Here is a 15,363-nt window from a genome sequence, read left to right as displayed (position 1 = left end):
AGAACAGCATAATGCGCACTGACTATTTTATTATTCTCATTATTGATTATTGTATTATGTGATTCGCATGGCATGGGATGATGGTTGAGACCCAGGCGGTGTCCAAGTGTCTTAAGCGATGCGGGATAGCGAGCACGGGGAACACGAGCGATGGCTTGCCGATCGCGATGATCGGGAACATGGGGTAATGAAAAGGAGTCTTTGGCTCAGTTTAGTAGAGCATGCTAATTCAAGACCATTCTTAGATGCAGACGTTGGAGGGCTAATTTAGTCCGTACGTAGCACGAGAAAAAAAGTAGGCAGCTGATGCGGAGCAATTCGAATGACAGACAAGTTCTTTTCATGCAGTGTAAGTCGCCCGCCTGTCAAATGGATTTGATGTTCTTTTGTCTTTGTCTGTCCGGATATTTTTGCCGGAGCCTGCAGTATGACACTACCTTAGTCCCCCCCTGCAAAATACAAAGCGCACCCAAGGCCAAGTTTAGTAAAGAAAAAAAAGTCACCAAAGCTCGGAGCTCGTATTTGAGGATGGAGAAAACAGTCCGTCCGCGGGTGCGGCTGGCTATCTTAGCTAACAGGTTTTTTTTCTGGTTGATTTCTTTTGCTGGAAGTTGATTAGCTTGGCAAGCTTGGGATGGGGGAGGGTTCCACACGCACCTCGTGTCTGGAGACCCGTTTTGGGTTGGGTTCTTGTTCTTTTTTTGGGAATCGGCATCGGGGGGATTTGAATTCAATCTTGTGAGTTGGTTTAGTTTTGAGGGGGGGGGAATTTGGATTGAGTTGAGTTGATTTGTGAATGAAGAGAGAGAGAAGGGTTGGAGCGTTTGTTTGTTTTTAGTGATGATGGCTTTGTACATGTACACTTACATTTGCTGTACAAGTACTTGACTGATGCTTGCTCGTGGCTGTAAAGGGCTGGAGCGGGATTCGCCTATGCCATGTGCTGATTGTTCCCCTGATCCGTGGCGTGGTGGCGTATGGGGATGGTTTGGCGGCTGAAAGTCAGTAGCAGAGCAGAGCAGAGCAGTTGAGATGGATGAAGACGAGCTGGAGTTGAGTTGAATGAGAGACCAGAGACAAGATAATATAACAGTTGAATCAATAAAAATGCATGTAGATGGGACTGAGCATCTGAAGACATTGAACTCACTACAGGCAATGACAGGCCTATTCATAGCCCGCACTGGAGGGCGACCTGCCTGTTCAGGGACGGACGAGGTGCCATGGCCCAAGCTCTGCTAGGGGGGAAAACCAGAGCCCGACTCCAGTGCTAGTTGAGACTTGCTGCAGGCCCTCCACTCCATACTAATATCTCGCCCCCAGCGCCCATCACCAAAAACTGCATTCCTTCTCCTCCTTGCCGCTCCCAACGACAACAAACAACGACTCTCGCTTCCGTGTTTCTCGTTTTTTTTTTGCGTCCCCCGAGCAGTGCGTCACTCGTTCATCGCACGCTTCAAGGGATTCGCATCCTCGGCCCTTGTTTTAGTTTTCTCTTATACTTTCGCGAGCTCAAATACTTCAAAAAATTCGGATCGCTGTGCGCACGCGCATAAATTGAACCCTTCCAATCGCTCAATTTAATTTTTTTTTTTCGAAATTGAACCCCGTTACACGACACCCTGTCTGTCCCTTGAATACCGATATCGCTTCTCGCTTCTCAAACGGTGCCCGGTTCAATTTCGTATTTCGAGAGACAAGAAAAGAAACATGTTGCGTTCCGTTGCGATTGCTGCGCTTTTGGGCGCTGCGTCGGCTGCTGCGGCGACGACTTGCTCCCTTACCAACAAGTGTCCTGAAGACGCGCCTTGCTGCTCCCGTATGTGCAATTGCGAATTCATTTTTCATTCTGTTACATGATTTTCTCTTTCACTTGTCGTGGATTTTCGGGCTGACGAAATGGTTTTCGTGTCTAGAATATGGCGAGTGTGGTGTTGGCGCTTACTGCCTCGGCGGCTGCGATCCCCGAATGTCCTTTTCGCTCGACGCCTGCACGCCCGCGCCCGTGTGCAAGTCCAAGACGATGACCTTTGACAAGGACCTCAGCAGCATCGCCGACATTAGCGATTACCTCGGCGACCCGTCCACCGCCGACTGGATGGCCCAGGGAGAGCCCGCGTACTTTGACGGCAACGTGCTGTTGACCATGCCTAAGAACAGCGTCGGAACTGTGCTGGCGACGACCGAGTACATGTGGTATGGCAATGTCAAGGCCAAGTTCAAGACGAGCCGTGGCAGGGGTGTGGTGACTGCTTTCATCCTGCTGTCTGACGTCAAGGACGAGATTGATTATGAGTTTGTCGGTGTTGATCTGGGCACTGCGCAGACCAACTGGTACTTCCAGGGCATCCCCGACTGTGAGTTTTTTTCCTTCCTAGAGACGGTGTATCGTGATGATTGCAATTGAAGCAATGCTGACGACGTGACGGACAGACAACAACTCTGGCAACATTACCAAGCTCTCTGACACCTTCAACAACTACCACACCTACGAGATCAACTGGACCCCTGATCAGATCCAGTGGCTCGTCGATGGCCAGGTCGGCCGTACCGTCAACCGCAAGGACCACTGGAACGCCACCTCCAACCAGTGGTCATTCCCCCAGACCCCCGCCCGTGTCCAAATCTCCATCTGGCCCGGTGGTCTTGCCAGCAACGCCCAGGGAACCATTGACTGGGCCGGTGGTGAGATTGACTGGAACGCCGAGGACATCCAGAAGAACGGCTACTTTTACGCCACCTTTGAGTCCGTCGAGGTCTCCTGCTACAAGGCCACTGGCGAGCTCGGCAGCAGCTCGGGCGTCAGCTACACCTACGACAACATCCGGGCCACCAACGACACCGTCGTCAACGGCAACAAGCGCACCAACTTGGCCACCCTGGAGGGCACCGGTCTCGACATGGATGCCGGCAAGCAGGATTCGTCGTCGTCGTCGGCTTCACCCTCGGGAACCGCCTCCAAGTCTGCCAGCAAGCCAAAGAACACCCAGGCCTCGATCCCCGGTGGAAGCAACGGCTCTTCTGGCACCGTCCCCGGCGGCGACAACTCTGGCGACAACGGAAGCTCTGGTGGATCCAGCGGCGGTAGCAGCGGAGGCAGCTCTGGTGGCAGCAGTGGAGGCTCTGACGGCAGCTCTGGTGGCAGCGCCCCTGCTGATACTTCTGGCTGCTCGACTTCCAGCTTCAACCAGGACTGCGGCAGCAGCAGCGACTCCAGCGGCAGCAAGAGCGGCAACAAGAGCGCTGGATCAAAGACTGGCGTCAGTGTCCTGGCAGTGGGCCTGGCCGGTGCTGCTCTGTGTTTGATTTAAGTCGAGTCGGATAGTCTGATGGCTTTGACTTGGTATTTTTGGGTTAAATTTTGTTGAATTTTTTTGCGGGCTTCATATTTTCTCCATATCTTCTATACGCCTCATACTCTTGGTGTTTTGAATGTGTTTATGCATAGTTGAGAATAGTGCCGCCCTGAACCGGTTGGACAGATGTGCGAAATGATAATGAATGGAAGGGGCGGGAGGCCTTAATTTGGATGTATTTAGGAGAGGTTGAAGTTGTATTTAGGGGTCAGATTTGACTGATTACTGTCTCATACTTGTGCTTGCTTATTGGTTTGTGCGCTGTGCTGGAGACGTAATATCACGTTGAGTGCTGTATTCTGTTTGGTTGTTTATTTCTAGGTGCTGTAAGAAACAATGACGCCTCTTTGTTCTATTTCACACAGGATTGCTTAAGTTGGTTGGTGCGGTTCGTGAGTTTTGACGGCATCGTTGATTTGGGGATGACTCAAGTGGCGTTTTTATTCACATGCAGCATGTGGAGCGTACGTTACATGAAGATTCAAACGCAGCACATAGTCTATCTGGAAGATGCCCGATACACGCAATGCTCATGCTACGTTGTCTTGGCCTCTGTTAGCACAAAAGATAGACAGGCTACACGCGATATAAAACGCCGTGTCGTGACCCCCACACAGATCTATTTAATCAATCTTGCATCGAGAAACTATCCCCGCTGCGTACCCTGGAGAAAGTTTTGTCATTGTATTTTCTCTTCTTCTTCTACGTTTCTATTGAGAGGTTGCTTTTACATTTGTCGTGAGCTGTGTGTCTTATGTTGTTTGGAAGGAATTGAATGTGTGACGGCGATCGGCGATTGTCTTAAAGTCTGACCTCATTGTGATTGATTTGTGCGAGCTTGTGCTTGTCATATTCCCCCACCTATTTCGACAAACTTCACTTTCAAACCGACATTTCTATCATTGACTCTTCTGAGCGCTGCACAATCATACACACATTCTACGAATAACAAATCATAAGGTCTCTTACAATCATGTCTCGCCGTCTGCTTATTGCTCGCCCAGGGCACATCTACCTCGCAACTTACACCCCCGCCTCAGCAACCATCACAATCGATCTCGACGAGCCGTTTCCAGGCAATCCCTCTTGGTTCGCCATTTCTCCCACAGACCCTCATTTATTATACACTTTTGATGAGGGTGGTTCGACGACGTATGCCTTTCGTCTGGATCTTGCGGCAAATACATTGACAAAAGTCGCTCAATCGGAAGATGGCAGCAGTGGCGTGTGTCATTTAGCTTTCAACAAAGAGGGGACGATTCTGATTGGGACGTCCTGGGCTGAAGGAACAATCGATATATGGAACACGGAATCTTCGACTCCTGAACTCATCACGACGATTCAGTCGAAAGACCCCGTGGTTGACGCTGGTAGAGTCGCGCGCGCTCACGAAGCTGTGCTCGATCCTACAGGCCGCTTCTTCGTTGTAAATGATCTCGGCACAGATTCGATCCTCGTGCTTGATGCCCTAAGGCCGGACGTTCCCGTCGTGAGGCGCGTCACCGTGCCGTCTGGCTCGGGGCCTCGACACGGCGTGTTTTATCCCGCTGGGGAGGGAAAACCAGCGACACACTACTTTTTGCTCTGCGAGACGAGTAATCGGGTTCAAGTGTTTAAACTAAAGTACACGGAGGTGGATATCGAGTTTACGGCCACGGGGAGCTATTCTACGTTTTTGGATGAAGATATGGGTGCGTTTGCTGCGGCGGGAGAGATTGCGCTTTCGAAGGATGGCGGGCATGTATATACGTCGAATCGGTTGATGACGACGCCGACGGAGACGATTGCGCATTTTCGGGTGAAGAAGCCTGAGGGTGATGATGGGGGGTTGGAGTTGGAGTTGGTGGGGGAGACGTCGACGCAGGGGAAACATCCGCGGATGTTTAGTTTGAGCAGGAATGGGAATGAGTTGTTTGTTGGGAATCAGGAGGGTGAATGGGGGGTTGTGGTGTTGAGGAGGAGAGAGGATGGGACGTTGGAGGAGGAGCCTGTTGCGGGGGTTTTGATGGAGGATATTGTGAAAGGGGAAGGGGATGAGAGAGGACCAATGTTTGTGTTGGAGGTTGTGTAAGAGGTTAAGAAAGGGATCGATGTATATGTATTCATCTATATGAACGCTACATGTTTGTCTGGGTATGGCAGTCTATACGATATTATACTAAGGCACTTCAAATTTCTTCCATCTCTTGAAATCAAGCGTCTCTCTAAATTAACAACACGCCCATCGCTGCAAACACTATGCTGATGGCGAAGCCGTGCACAACCATCTTGCCAGCACCGTTCTTATCGCCGCTCTGCGCACTCTCCGCATCGGCACCATTCGTAGCACTGCTCTTCGCGGTGTTGGCAGCCGTAGTCGAAGCAGCCTCCGTCGAGCGCGCACTAGAAGGCGATGCCGTCGTGGAAGAAGGGGGCTGGACGGTAGATGAAGCGGGAGCGGTTGTAGAGGAAGCTGCCTTGGAAGCGGTCTTGGAAGGGGATGACGAGGATGATGATTGAGAGGGAGAAGAAGGTTCTTCGCTTCCGTTGGTGTTGCATGTGCCCTCGAGGTCTTGGAGGGAAGAGGTGGATGTGATGGTCTTGACGCTGGTGCCACAGTTGACGTAGGGGGCGAGGTGGACCATGCTGCCTGTGAGGTCGAACACGGCTGCATGTAATCCGTTAGTTTGTGTTTTTTTATAGAGACATTGTTTATATATACAGATAGGGGTAATATATAACTTACCGTATGCAGACCGCAAAAAGGTATCGCCAAGCAGCGCAAACTGCGTGCTCCCCATCATCCCCAGATAACAATGCGGCGGCAGCGAAGACACCGACCGAATCATCTCGCTGTACGGAACCTTGATCGTGACCCCATCGAATTCGAAATCAATGGTTCCAGGCTCGTTGATAAGACCGCAATCAACAATGGCAAACCCGCTGTCGTCAGTGCCCGTCGATCCAAGACTGTCCGCAATCTCATTCACCAGCGATTGCGGCAACAGAGTTAGGGTAGAGCCGCTGTCGAGGAAGACGGTCATCTTGGTGTTGGCAAAAGTCGTCGATTTTCCGGTCGGTGGAGATAGCGAGATCGAGTTCATGTCGACCCAGTAGCGAGCAACGCCATCAGGAGAATCGTCCGCTGGCACAATCGGCAGATGAGCCAGCTTGCCGCTGAATTTCCCCGTATCAACACCACCAAAGATAATGACGCCTTCCTCCTCCGTCTTGCTACCCAGTGCCAAGCTAAACGCCTTTGTCTTGGTAACACCCTGCTTGGCCAGCTCGTCAACAAAGTTCGGATAGAGCGTGTTGACCCCTTCGCCGGCGCCGATGCCGAGGATGCCCGAGAACTCGTCGACGCTGGCGTCAGCAACACCAAACTGGACGTCCTTCATGGTAGCGGAGCCTGGGAGGGCGATGCTGTCCTGGACGTACGAGACGTTTGCGCTGCCGATGCCGTAGCGCAGCTGGGCGGCGCTGCCGGTGATGAAGGAGGTGGACGAGGATTTGGGGTCGTAGAAGCCGATGGCGCGGCAGAAGCGCTGGTCGGAGGTTTGGACGTTGGAGCAGTCCGGGTTGACCCAGAGCTCGAAGGAGCCGGTGTCGATTTGGGCGTAGACGGTTTGGGGAGGAGTTCCAATGTTGACTGTTTATATATATGTTAATAGCTATATCAAAAAGTAAACCTGGGATACTGGTGACTTACGCTGAGCATAGTACGAGACATCGGAACGGTTCTCGACCTGGACTTCTACGGCTCGCTTGTCCAAGGCGCCGCGGTGGGCGTGGATAATGGGCAATGTAATGGTCCCCGAAGGAATCTCCTCGACCGGCAGCTTGCGCAAGGGGAGAATGTGGAAAGGCTTGTCTTCGTCATCCTCGCTTCTCCGCTGAGGTACGGGGAGAGTGATTCTGCCATCCGCACCGTCGTCGTCCTCGAGAATCTTACGCTTGCTGGGATTCGGGTACGGCAGGATATGCCATGGCTTGTCCTCCTCTTCATGACTTTCGACGTCTCGTTTGCTTGGGTAAGGGAACGGCAGGATGTGAAATGGCTTGTCCTCCTCCTTGGCCTTAATATCTGCTCCTCGGGCTGTTAAATGTGAAGCCGGAGGGACCGGTAGAGTGATTGTGTTGCCGACGTCTTCTGGCTCAAAGGCATGCTTTGGCCGTGCCTGAGCTAGCACGGCTAGAGAGAGGACGAGAAATTGTGAAATGGCCATGATGCGTTCAATGATTGTTGTCTTGTATAAACCGTATGCGTTTGTACTCGTATATGTGCGTGCGTATATGTGTAGATGCGTATATATTAACAGAACCAGATATTAGAGAATGATGATGAAGGACAAAATCGCAATAAAAAAACAGCCGTCAAGGCCGTCGCGTTCAAAGAATGAGAAACCAGCTCCCCGAAAGGAAAAGAATGATTGAGGATGGAAGCTTCGCGACAGAGTATCAAAAAGAAGAAAAAAAAGAAAGAGGTTTTAAAAAGAGAGAAGCATTACTCGGCTACATGTACAGATGAAATTGTAGGACGCAAAAGAAAAAACGAAACAAGAAAATCGCATCTAGGATGACGGAGCCGGGGTCAGAGGCTTGTCTGTGAAATGGAGACATGGATGAGTTATTATTAGTGCGGCTCCAACGTTTACTGGATAGACGCTCTACTGTCGAGCTTTTCAGCTAACTGGGATAGGGATTTGAAGCTATTCGATATTAACTGGAGACGGATCCAAGGACATGGTTGCGTGAACCAGTGAATCTTGGCTGTCGTGGGCTAAGTCTAGCGCTCCTTCAACGGTGCGGTCAAGGGACACGCGGCTGAAGAAAGAGCTGTCATATTCACTATTTACTCTATTTTCTGTCTTTCGTTTGGCTGGATTTTTGCTACTTGGAGGCGATTAGGAGGCCTGCGGGGTTTGAAGTTTTGCAGGGGAGGCTGAGATGGTGAAACGCGAAGCGTCGAGGGTTCCGTTTTGGGGCTCAAACACGGAGGAAGAGAGCTGGTTGAACGCGTGGCTGAAGGTCGCTTCAAGTGCCGACGAGGCCGATCATGGTTGGTTGGTTTGAAGATATCTTTAATGGAGGTTCTGCTTCAGTATTCTTTTTGTGTCGTCTCTTGAGGTTTAGTTATGGCTGTGATTGATATTGTTGAAGCTTCGGTTGAGCTGCCCTGACTCGTGGAGACGGGCCAAGAAAGCCCGGCGCCCCTGGTTCATCTTCTAGCAAGGCTATCCATCTCACTCATTGCAACGACACACCGTCCTGCCAAGCGTGCCTTGACGGGCTGGAAATGAAAGATTGGCACGGCGGATGGACTAGCCTGTACCTTATCTGCCACCGGGAGGGCCATCTGCCGGGGCATTTGGACTAGGGCGCTTACATGTATGCACTCCGTGTCTGTGTGCGTGCAGTAGAGGATTCAACTATGGCTGCAGGCGAGAAAAGAGTATAGCACTCCTCCTTATTGTCTGTATCAATGCGGATGTATCACAGAGAAAGCTGGTAAAAGGATGAGAATCCATACGAGGGCGAGTCGGATTAGGCGCCCAAATACCCCATGGAGTTCAAGGACACACTGCTTTCAAATTCCTCTTCTGTGTTACTCATACTCATCCCGTCGCATTGTGCATACGTACATGTGCTTGCTGTATATGCGGTGTCACCTCAATTCACCGATATCAAGCAGAAAAAAGAGCCTAATTCACTCCCAACCATTCCATCCATACATGTGCATCACATACACTCTCGATCACCACTCGCAAACCTCGTCCCCAAATGCTGCCCGACCGTCCTTAGACAGTCGCGCCGACAAATTTGACACACGCAGTTTGTAAATGGAAAAAAAATAAAAGGAAAAAAGGCGATATCGCTGCATCCCCCTTGCTGGAACTTGTCGAATCAGGACTAGATGAAGGCATGTTGATGCGTTGTCCTGCGTCTTAAGCGGCCACCCCGCAGCATCGTGTCCCGCGAGAAATGCAAAATGCTTCACTGTTTGCCGCTTTTGGAGTCATGGTACCTTTTTAAAGACCCTTTTTATTCCTTCTATTATCGTATTAGTCGCTTCTTCTCTTGATAGCAGTGTGGCATGGCATGATGCAAGGTGGTTGATGTGTTGGCCGTGATGCGTGTTAGTGATGCCTTTTCTCCCCTTGTAGCACATGCAAGAGCCTTCCATCCTTGAAGATCACTACATCAAAGAGTGATGCTCGGTGCAATATGCCGTCCATGTGTCGAGGATATCCCTCTCAATTGGACATTTTGCTCCAAACGAGCCTTTTAATCGCCAATCAGACGTAAACAGACACTTACTAATCCCAGTCTTTCTCTCCTCTCCTCTGCATGATGCATTGTCTCCCCATCAAAATCACCGCATCAGTCTATCCTATCGTATGCCATCGTCCGTCTCAGTCAAATGGCAGACTGATTGGTTCTATTATGGTGAAATACCACTCGTGATGGATACCCCCTACCTGCATGCATGCACTTACATGCCGTACCAGCTTTTCTTGCCATTTAACTCGCCCGGCTGGCCCGCAGGAACAACGACGGCCCTTTGCGTGTAGAAGCTGCATATGCATCGTCTGTACGATGGACTAACTCGGTCGGAGTTGAATGAAATGCGTGTGCAACACTGGCCAATCTGAATGCCTCGTGCTGTGATGGGGGGAAGGGGTCCAGTGACCTATATAATGCGTTATGCAACGCCAATGTGCAGCAGCATATTCTATCCAGACCATTGATACACCTTTACATACTCTGTTATATCTCGTTAACATTCATCTGCGTCGGTTTGCCGATTCAAAAGACAGCTCGCATGTATATCCCTCTATACCTAGCCAAGCTTGAGGCGCTGCGGCGCCATGGATCAACAGATGGATACACTCAATGGATACGAAATCAGCTTGCAACCATCTCAGCCGTAATAAAATCCACAAGCTCTATCAAACAGGAAATTTCTTTGATAGAACGTCGTTCAAGCTCTGCCGCACACACCAACCTCATCATCGGCCTCGTCGTCGGCTTCACTGTAGCAGCCTTCCTCATCGGCGTCGCGATTTTCCTCTGCTGCTACGGAGATTCCATCAGGTTCTCGAAGAAGAAGCATAGGCACAGGCGCCGGTCAACGAGTAGCAAAGGATCGAGAAACTCGAAACACTCACGGGAGGTGGAGCATGCTGAGGGAGCGCCAGAAGGCGAACAGGGGGCGTGAATTCATCATATGGCATCGAATAGGCGTTGCGATTTCTTTTCCCAAAATCTTTCTATGTTATATGTTTTTTTTTGCATGATGGGGCGGATTGAGAGCGTTTTACATTTTTGAGACTGTGGTTGGATATATACGCAGGCTTTTGATGAATTATGATGATGGATTGGACAGATTGCTCATTGTTTCACTTGGTGCTCTTATTCGGATCACAGAACGAATACCATTCCTTCAATATTATGCCCTTTACATGAAGTCTCTTGGATCACAAAATTTTGCCCGTTCATTAGTGTAGTCTTCAACCCGTTCCAAATTCTCCCGTCCCAAATCTCCTCAATGAACTGTCACCCGCTTATGGCGATGACAGCGGCGGTGGCGATGATGATGATGGTGATGATGCTTCTTCTTTCGCCTCTCTCTTGACTCTTCCTCGTGGCGTGCAGCTTGTTCATCCACATTTACATTAGTACGACTATTCGTTCGGACGGGCTCGTTTGGTAGCGGGATATCGAGACCGTTGAGAATGGCTTCCAAATCTGCACGAGTGGCGTCTGAGATTCCAGGGGAAAGAGGGCTTATAAGATTCTCAAACTCGGCAATGGGGTCTCGAGGAAGGAGGATTTGATGGGTGCGGTGAAAGCGATGATGGCTGTGACGATGACGATGGTGGCCGTGGCTGTTCTGACGGGAATCGTCGTGAATAATTGGGTCAATATTGTGATCAGGGCAGTCTAGGATATGATCGCCTTCGTGGAGGTGTTCATGGTAGTGGTCTCCGTGGAAATGCTTGTCATCATGCTGATGGTGATGAACTGATAGGGGCGCCTTTGGCGGTGGAGGGGCCTGTTCGGTCTGCGTGCTGCCATCCTGTCTTTTCTGCTTCTGTTCCGCCTGGGTTGTTGTACATCCATTGGCGTGATTATCGCGATGGTGAGAGTTTTGCCGGCGATGCTTCTTGTGCCGGTCATGTTGGCGCCAGCACCAACAGTAGATGAGAGCAGCGATGATTACTGCGATGAGAGTGAGGCCAACAGCCAGACCGATGGCTGCAGAGGACGACATTTCGCCGTCATGAAAGTCACGAGAGTGGTGGTTGTGAGGCGGTTGGTGATGGTTGTGCAGGCAAGGCATATTGAAGATTGGAAAGATCATGATGAAGCCTTGCGAGTGTTCTGGATCATCAAGCACTGGCTGAAAATGTCCTGTCTGTTGTAATTCTACAAGAATTCTACGCATGCTTTCAATACGAGGCTGATGGTTCATTTTATACACCTATTTGATGGAAGTTTGCTAGCAGAGAGGGAGGCCATGATACTGCGCCAAGTAGGCTCGTCGTTGCTCCTCAGCCTGGTTTGGCATCAATGAGCAGCTACCCTCACCGTTTTTTGATACAGAAACGGTTTGCTCGCTCGATAAGCGATGAAGGGTTATTCGAGTAAATCTGTTGGCACAAATGGTTTCTGCTCATGGTTTTGCTTCGGTTGTTCAGGAGATGGAGGCCTGACAAACAGTCTGAGCAATAGATGAGTTTGCCATATTTGAGGCGCCCTGACGGCTTCTATCAAACCTGTGAGATGGCAATTCCACGTTTGTAAAAGGATGAAAACGTGTCTTAGCGGCAGAAACAGTCCTTGAGGTGACCAAGTGCTGCAGTGACGAGACGAAGGAAGTGTCGTGTGAGGTTGCCTGATGCGGTGAGAGAAAGAGAAGGCTTCTAGAATAGGGCAAGAGAGTCAGATTTTTGGTATGAATGGATGTACATCTTGCTACGGCTAAGAGTGTGTGCCTGGTTGATTGTCAAATAGAGTTTGAACGACTACAAACACAAGCTTCGCGGGATGCCCTTTTTGTCTTACAGCCACGAGGGCTAGGCAGTCCCACAGAGGAGACGCCAAACATGATCCTGGCTGAGACTAGCACATGGGAGGATGAAGTTGCCCGCCTAGCCGTGATCCGAGACAAAGAGGATGAATCATCAACAATCGTCATTGTAGTGTATATACTGTAGTCTTGATAGTGGTTGAGATCATGATGATCATAACTTACATGTACTCGGAAGAATCCGAAGCAGTTAGAAGGGCGGCCAATCTATTAGCCGATGACGCAAAGTCTTAGTCGCAGTTCGGCTTGTCTCCGGCCAGAGCAGAATGGCAAGTCTGTCCGTTCCCGCTTTCAGGCGGAGGTACCTCGATGTAACTGGGCCAATGCGTGGGGTAGCGAACGGAGCAAGAGAATGGCAGAGAATTGCAGAGATTAGCGGAGAATAGCAGTGATTGGGGTCCAATTCTGGGTCAATATTGGGGTATGGAGAGAAGAGGGGATACTTGGCTGGTACATGGAGACACTTCAACTTAGACCCGGTACGGCTGAAGGTGGTTTGGCCATTCTGCAGCCATCAGGGTTCTAGCGTTTTCTACCATACTGTTTGCTCGATTTGCCCTTTTCCCTTTTTGCTACTGATTCTCTCACAAAGTTCCCCCTCTTATCTGGTACTAACAGACAACATGCAAATCAAGAATCTTTCATTCCATCTTTTTTGCTTCTCTCCCACGCCGCTAGTCTGCGAATGGCACTAGATTCCGCACAAACCCCCACGATGTACTGGCAAGTATTGCCGCCCCCAATCCGCACGCTAATTCCGCTGCTCGTGTCAGTGCTCTGAGACCTGGCAGGTACAAGTACGTAATTTGTGGCCCTCATCACCTAAAAAATTTGCGTGCATGTTCTGGATTTCCTCTTTGGGCCGCGGGGCAAAAAAAGTGTTCTTATCGTGATGAGAGAAAGGATTAACACGAACAAAACAACAAGAAGAATGAATATTATTGATGCGAAAATAAACAAAACAATTTTCATACAATATTACCAGTATACATACAATGACATAGTTATTTTGTCTTAAAACCACATCGCCACTTGTAACTGTTGATCGCTTGCCATGACTCGCCCCAACGTGCCCTGATTTATAATGGAGACAACAAAATTGGCAACAGACGCCGCGGCAAGCCTCCCACGACGACCCTTCTCACGATGCATAAACTCCGACATTCCCCACAGAATGCAATGGATGGAGTTGGATAGATGGCCTTAGTCGATCGATATGATCCAAGCTTCCCCGGTAGTCTCAAAGTCTGTGTCGTGTCGTAATGGGCGTTGGGTAGCATAGCATAGTGTACAGTGTAGTCCATCTCGTACCTCTCCCTCCATAAATAAAATGGCTGCCCTTCGTCTCTTGACTCGGCCCTCTTTCCTCTCCATCTCATCTCTCTCCTCCTCAACTCGCATCAACCTCACCCGTTCGACCTACAACTCGTTTTCTCGACCCTTCAGCATCACCGCAAACATGTCTTCCGGACGAACCGTCACTCTCAACACCGGCGCCAAGATCCCCCAGATCGGCTACGGCACCTGGCAGGCCGCCCCCGGCGAGGTTGGCGCCGGTGTCTACGAGGCTCTCAAGATTGGCTACCGCCACCTCGACCTTGCCAAGGTCTACGGCAACCAGAAGGAGGTTGGCGAGGGCATCAAGAAGGCCCTTGCTGAGGTCCCCGGCCTGAAGCGCGAGGACATCTTCATCACCTCCAAGCTGTGGAACAACGCCCACAACCCCGAGGATGTTGCTCCCGCTCTGGACGACACCCTTGCCGAGCTCGGCCTCGAGTACCTCGATGTATGTACACCCAGATCTGGCTCAATTAAGCTCCATTCGATGTCACTGAGACAGAATCGAATGAAATGCGAGCCGAAGCAAGAAGAAGCAACAGCAGCTAACTCGATTTCACAGCTCTACCTCATCCACTGGCCCGTTGCCTTTGCCCCCGGCGCCAACCTCTTCCCCAAGGCCGCTGACGGCTCCGAGTCTCTCCTCAACCGCAACGTCTCCATCGTCCAGACCTGGAAGGCCATGACTGAGCTCCCCAAGTCCAAGGCCCGCGCCGTCGGTGTCTCCAACTTTACCATTGAGCACGTACGTCTTCCACTCACCTCCGAAACTCCTACAATCAGAAAACTAACATAAAAATACAGCTCGAGGCCGTCATCGCTGCCACCGGTGTCGTCCCTGCCGCCAACCAGATCGAGCGCCACCCTCGTCTCCCCGACCCGGAACTGATCAAGTACTGCGCCGAGAAGGGCATCATCATCACCGCCTACTCCGCCTTTGGCAACAACACCAAGGGCCTCCCTCTGCTCGTCAACTCCGACGAGGTCAAGGCCGTCGCCGAGAATCTGGCCAAGAAGCAGGGCAAGCCCGTCACCCCCGCCCAGGTCATCCTCGCCTGGTCCCAGATTGGCGGCCACACCGTCATCCCCAAGTCCGTCACCAAGGCTCGCATTGCCGAGAACTTCCAGGAGGTTGACCTGGACGACGAGGCTATCGCTGCGCTGAACAAGCTTGGCGAGACTCCTTACCGCTTCAACGTTCCCTTCAACTGTGAGTCTTGTACTAGTTGAGTTTAATGAGAAAGAAACAGAAGCTGACAGTTGCCGTAACAGACAACCCCAAGTGGAACGTTAACCTGTTCAACACCGAGGACGAGAAGGCTGCTGCCCACACCCCCATCATCAAGCTGTAAATTCGGACGCGACGAGGACATGATATTTAACGAGATGAATACCCATGAGCATTGGCCAAGTGCCTTATAGAAGTAAAAAGAAAAGTAAAACGTACACATACCAATAGAATTGCATCAACTGCATTTACCCAAAGATAGCATGGCACAGTGACACGCAGATTTCTCTAAGCTTGCGATGATGGTGACTGAACATCCAAAATGATGAGATTGGGTATCTATTCGATCCGTTGCGCAGATCGAT

At 50.6% G+C, this 15,363-nt stretch overlaps 8 protein-coding genes across 8 annotated transcripts; 4 read left to right on the top strand and 4 right to left on the bottom strand.

The window, feature by feature from the left end:
* Positions 1–100: 100 nt before the first annotated feature.
* M431DRAFT_272611 (hypothetical protein) lies at positions 101–960 on the bottom strand. The gene has a single exon (XM_024913959.1). The coding sequence runs from the start codon at positions 855–857 to the stop codon at positions 366–368; it is 492 nt and encodes a 163-aa protein (XP_024769058.1). The 5' UTR covers positions 858–960; the 3' UTR covers positions 101–365.
* On the bottom strand, positions 764–1,152 carry M431DRAFT_512840 (hypothetical protein). The gene has a single exon (XM_024919917.1). It carries the CDS (start codon positions 1,139–1,141, stop codon positions 932–934), a length of 210 nt encoding a protein of 69 aa, XP_024769057.1. The 5' UTR covers positions 1,142–1,152; the 3' UTR covers positions 764–931.
* A 558-nt stretch (positions 1,153–1,710) lies between these two features.
* On the top strand, positions 1,711–3,311 carry M431DRAFT_97567 (glycoside hydrolase family 16 protein; the record flags this gene model as incomplete). Its single annotated transcript, XM_024924949.1, has 3 exons — positions 1,711–1,819; positions 1,917–2,357; positions 2,434–3,311. 3 exons carry the CDS (start codon positions 1,711–1,713, stop codon positions 3,309–3,311), a joined length of 1,428 nt encoding a protein of 475 aa, XP_024769056.1.
* A 1,018-nt stretch (positions 3,312–4,329) lies between these two features.
* On the top strand, positions 4,330–5,427 carry M431DRAFT_97673 (hypothetical protein; the record flags this gene model as incomplete). Its single annotated transcript, XM_024924954.1, has 1 exon — positions 4,330–5,427. The coding sequence occupies one exon, from the start codon at positions 4,330–4,332 to the stop codon at positions 5,425–5,427; it is 1,098 nt and encodes a 365-aa protein (XP_024769055.1).
* A 133-nt stretch (positions 5,428–5,560) lies between these two features.
* M431DRAFT_500159 (hypothetical protein) lies at positions 5,561–7,564 on the bottom strand (the record flags this gene model as incomplete). The annotated part of the gene is made up of 3 exons (XM_024917891.1): positions 5,561–6,003; positions 6,082–6,987; positions 7,048–7,564. The coding sequence occupies 3 exons, from the start codon at positions 7,562–7,564 to the stop codon at positions 5,561–5,563; spliced, it is 1,866 nt and encodes a 621-aa protein (XP_024769054.1).
* Positions 7,565–10,093: 2,529 nt separating this feature from the next.
* On the top strand, positions 10,094–10,872 carry M431DRAFT_512836 (hypothetical protein). The gene has a single exon (XM_024919916.1). It carries the CDS (start codon positions 10,162–10,164, stop codon positions 10,555–10,557), a length of 396 nt encoding a protein of 131 aa, XP_024769053.1. The 5' UTR covers positions 10,094–10,161; the 3' UTR covers positions 10,558–10,872.
* Positions 10,873–10,971: 99 nt separating this feature from the next.
* M431DRAFT_41767 (hypothetical protein) lies at positions 10,972–11,682 on the bottom strand (the record flags this gene model as incomplete). The annotated part of the gene is made up of 1 exon (XM_024914993.1): positions 10,972–11,682. A coding segment is annotated over one exon (711 nt), but the record flags the coding sequence as incomplete, so codon positions are not given.
* A 1,954-nt stretch (positions 11,683–13,636) lies between these two features.
* On the top strand, positions 13,637–15,256 carry M431DRAFT_512833 (hypothetical protein). The gene is made up of 4 exons (XM_024919915.1): positions 13,637–14,218; positions 14,333–14,515; positions 14,575–14,980; positions 15,043–15,256. The coding sequence occupies exons 1-4, from the start codon at positions 13,763–13,765 to the stop codon at positions 15,120–15,122; spliced, it is 1,125 nt and encodes a 374-aa protein (XP_024769051.1). The 5' UTR covers positions 13,637–13,762; the 3' UTR covers positions 15,123–15,256.
* The last annotated feature ends 107 nt before the right edge of the window (positions 15,257–15,363 follow it).

Source organism: Trichoderma harzianum (assembly GCF_003025095.1).
Source record: "Trichoderma harzianum CBS 226.95 unplaced genomic scaffold M431scaffold_18, whole genome shotgun sequence".
Lineage (NCBI taxonomy): Eukaryota > Fungi > Ascomycota > Sordariomycetes > Hypocreales > Hypocreaceae > Trichoderma > Trichoderma harzianum.
Note: the sequence above shows the minus strand (reverse complement) of the source record. Positions and strands in the feature narration are given on the sequence as shown.

Coding starts and splice junctions, on each gene's coding strand:
- M431DRAFT_272611 (XM_024913959.1), bottom strand. CDS start 857: ATGTACAAAGCCATCATCACTAAAAACAAACAAACGCTCCAACCCTTC.
- M431DRAFT_512836 (XM_024919916.1), top strand. CDS start 10,162: ATGTATATCCCTCTATACCTAGCCAAGCTTGAGGCGCTGCGGCGCCAT.
- M431DRAFT_512833 (XM_024919915.1), top strand. CDS start 13,763: ATGGCTGCCCTTCGTCTCTTGACTCGGCCCTCTTTCCTCTCCATCTCA. Junction 14,516..14,574: donor CCAACTTTACCATTGAGCAC/GTACGTCTTCCA, acceptor ATAAAAATACAG/CTCGAGGCCGTCATCGCTGC. Junction 14,981..15,042: donor CTTCAACGTTCCCTTCAACT/GTGAGTCTTGTA, acceptor TTGCCGTAACAG/ACAACCCCAAGTGGAACGTT.
- M431DRAFT_512840 (XM_024919917.1), bottom strand. CDS start 1,141: ATGTCTTCAGATGCTCAGTCCCATCTACATGCATTTTTATTGATTCAA.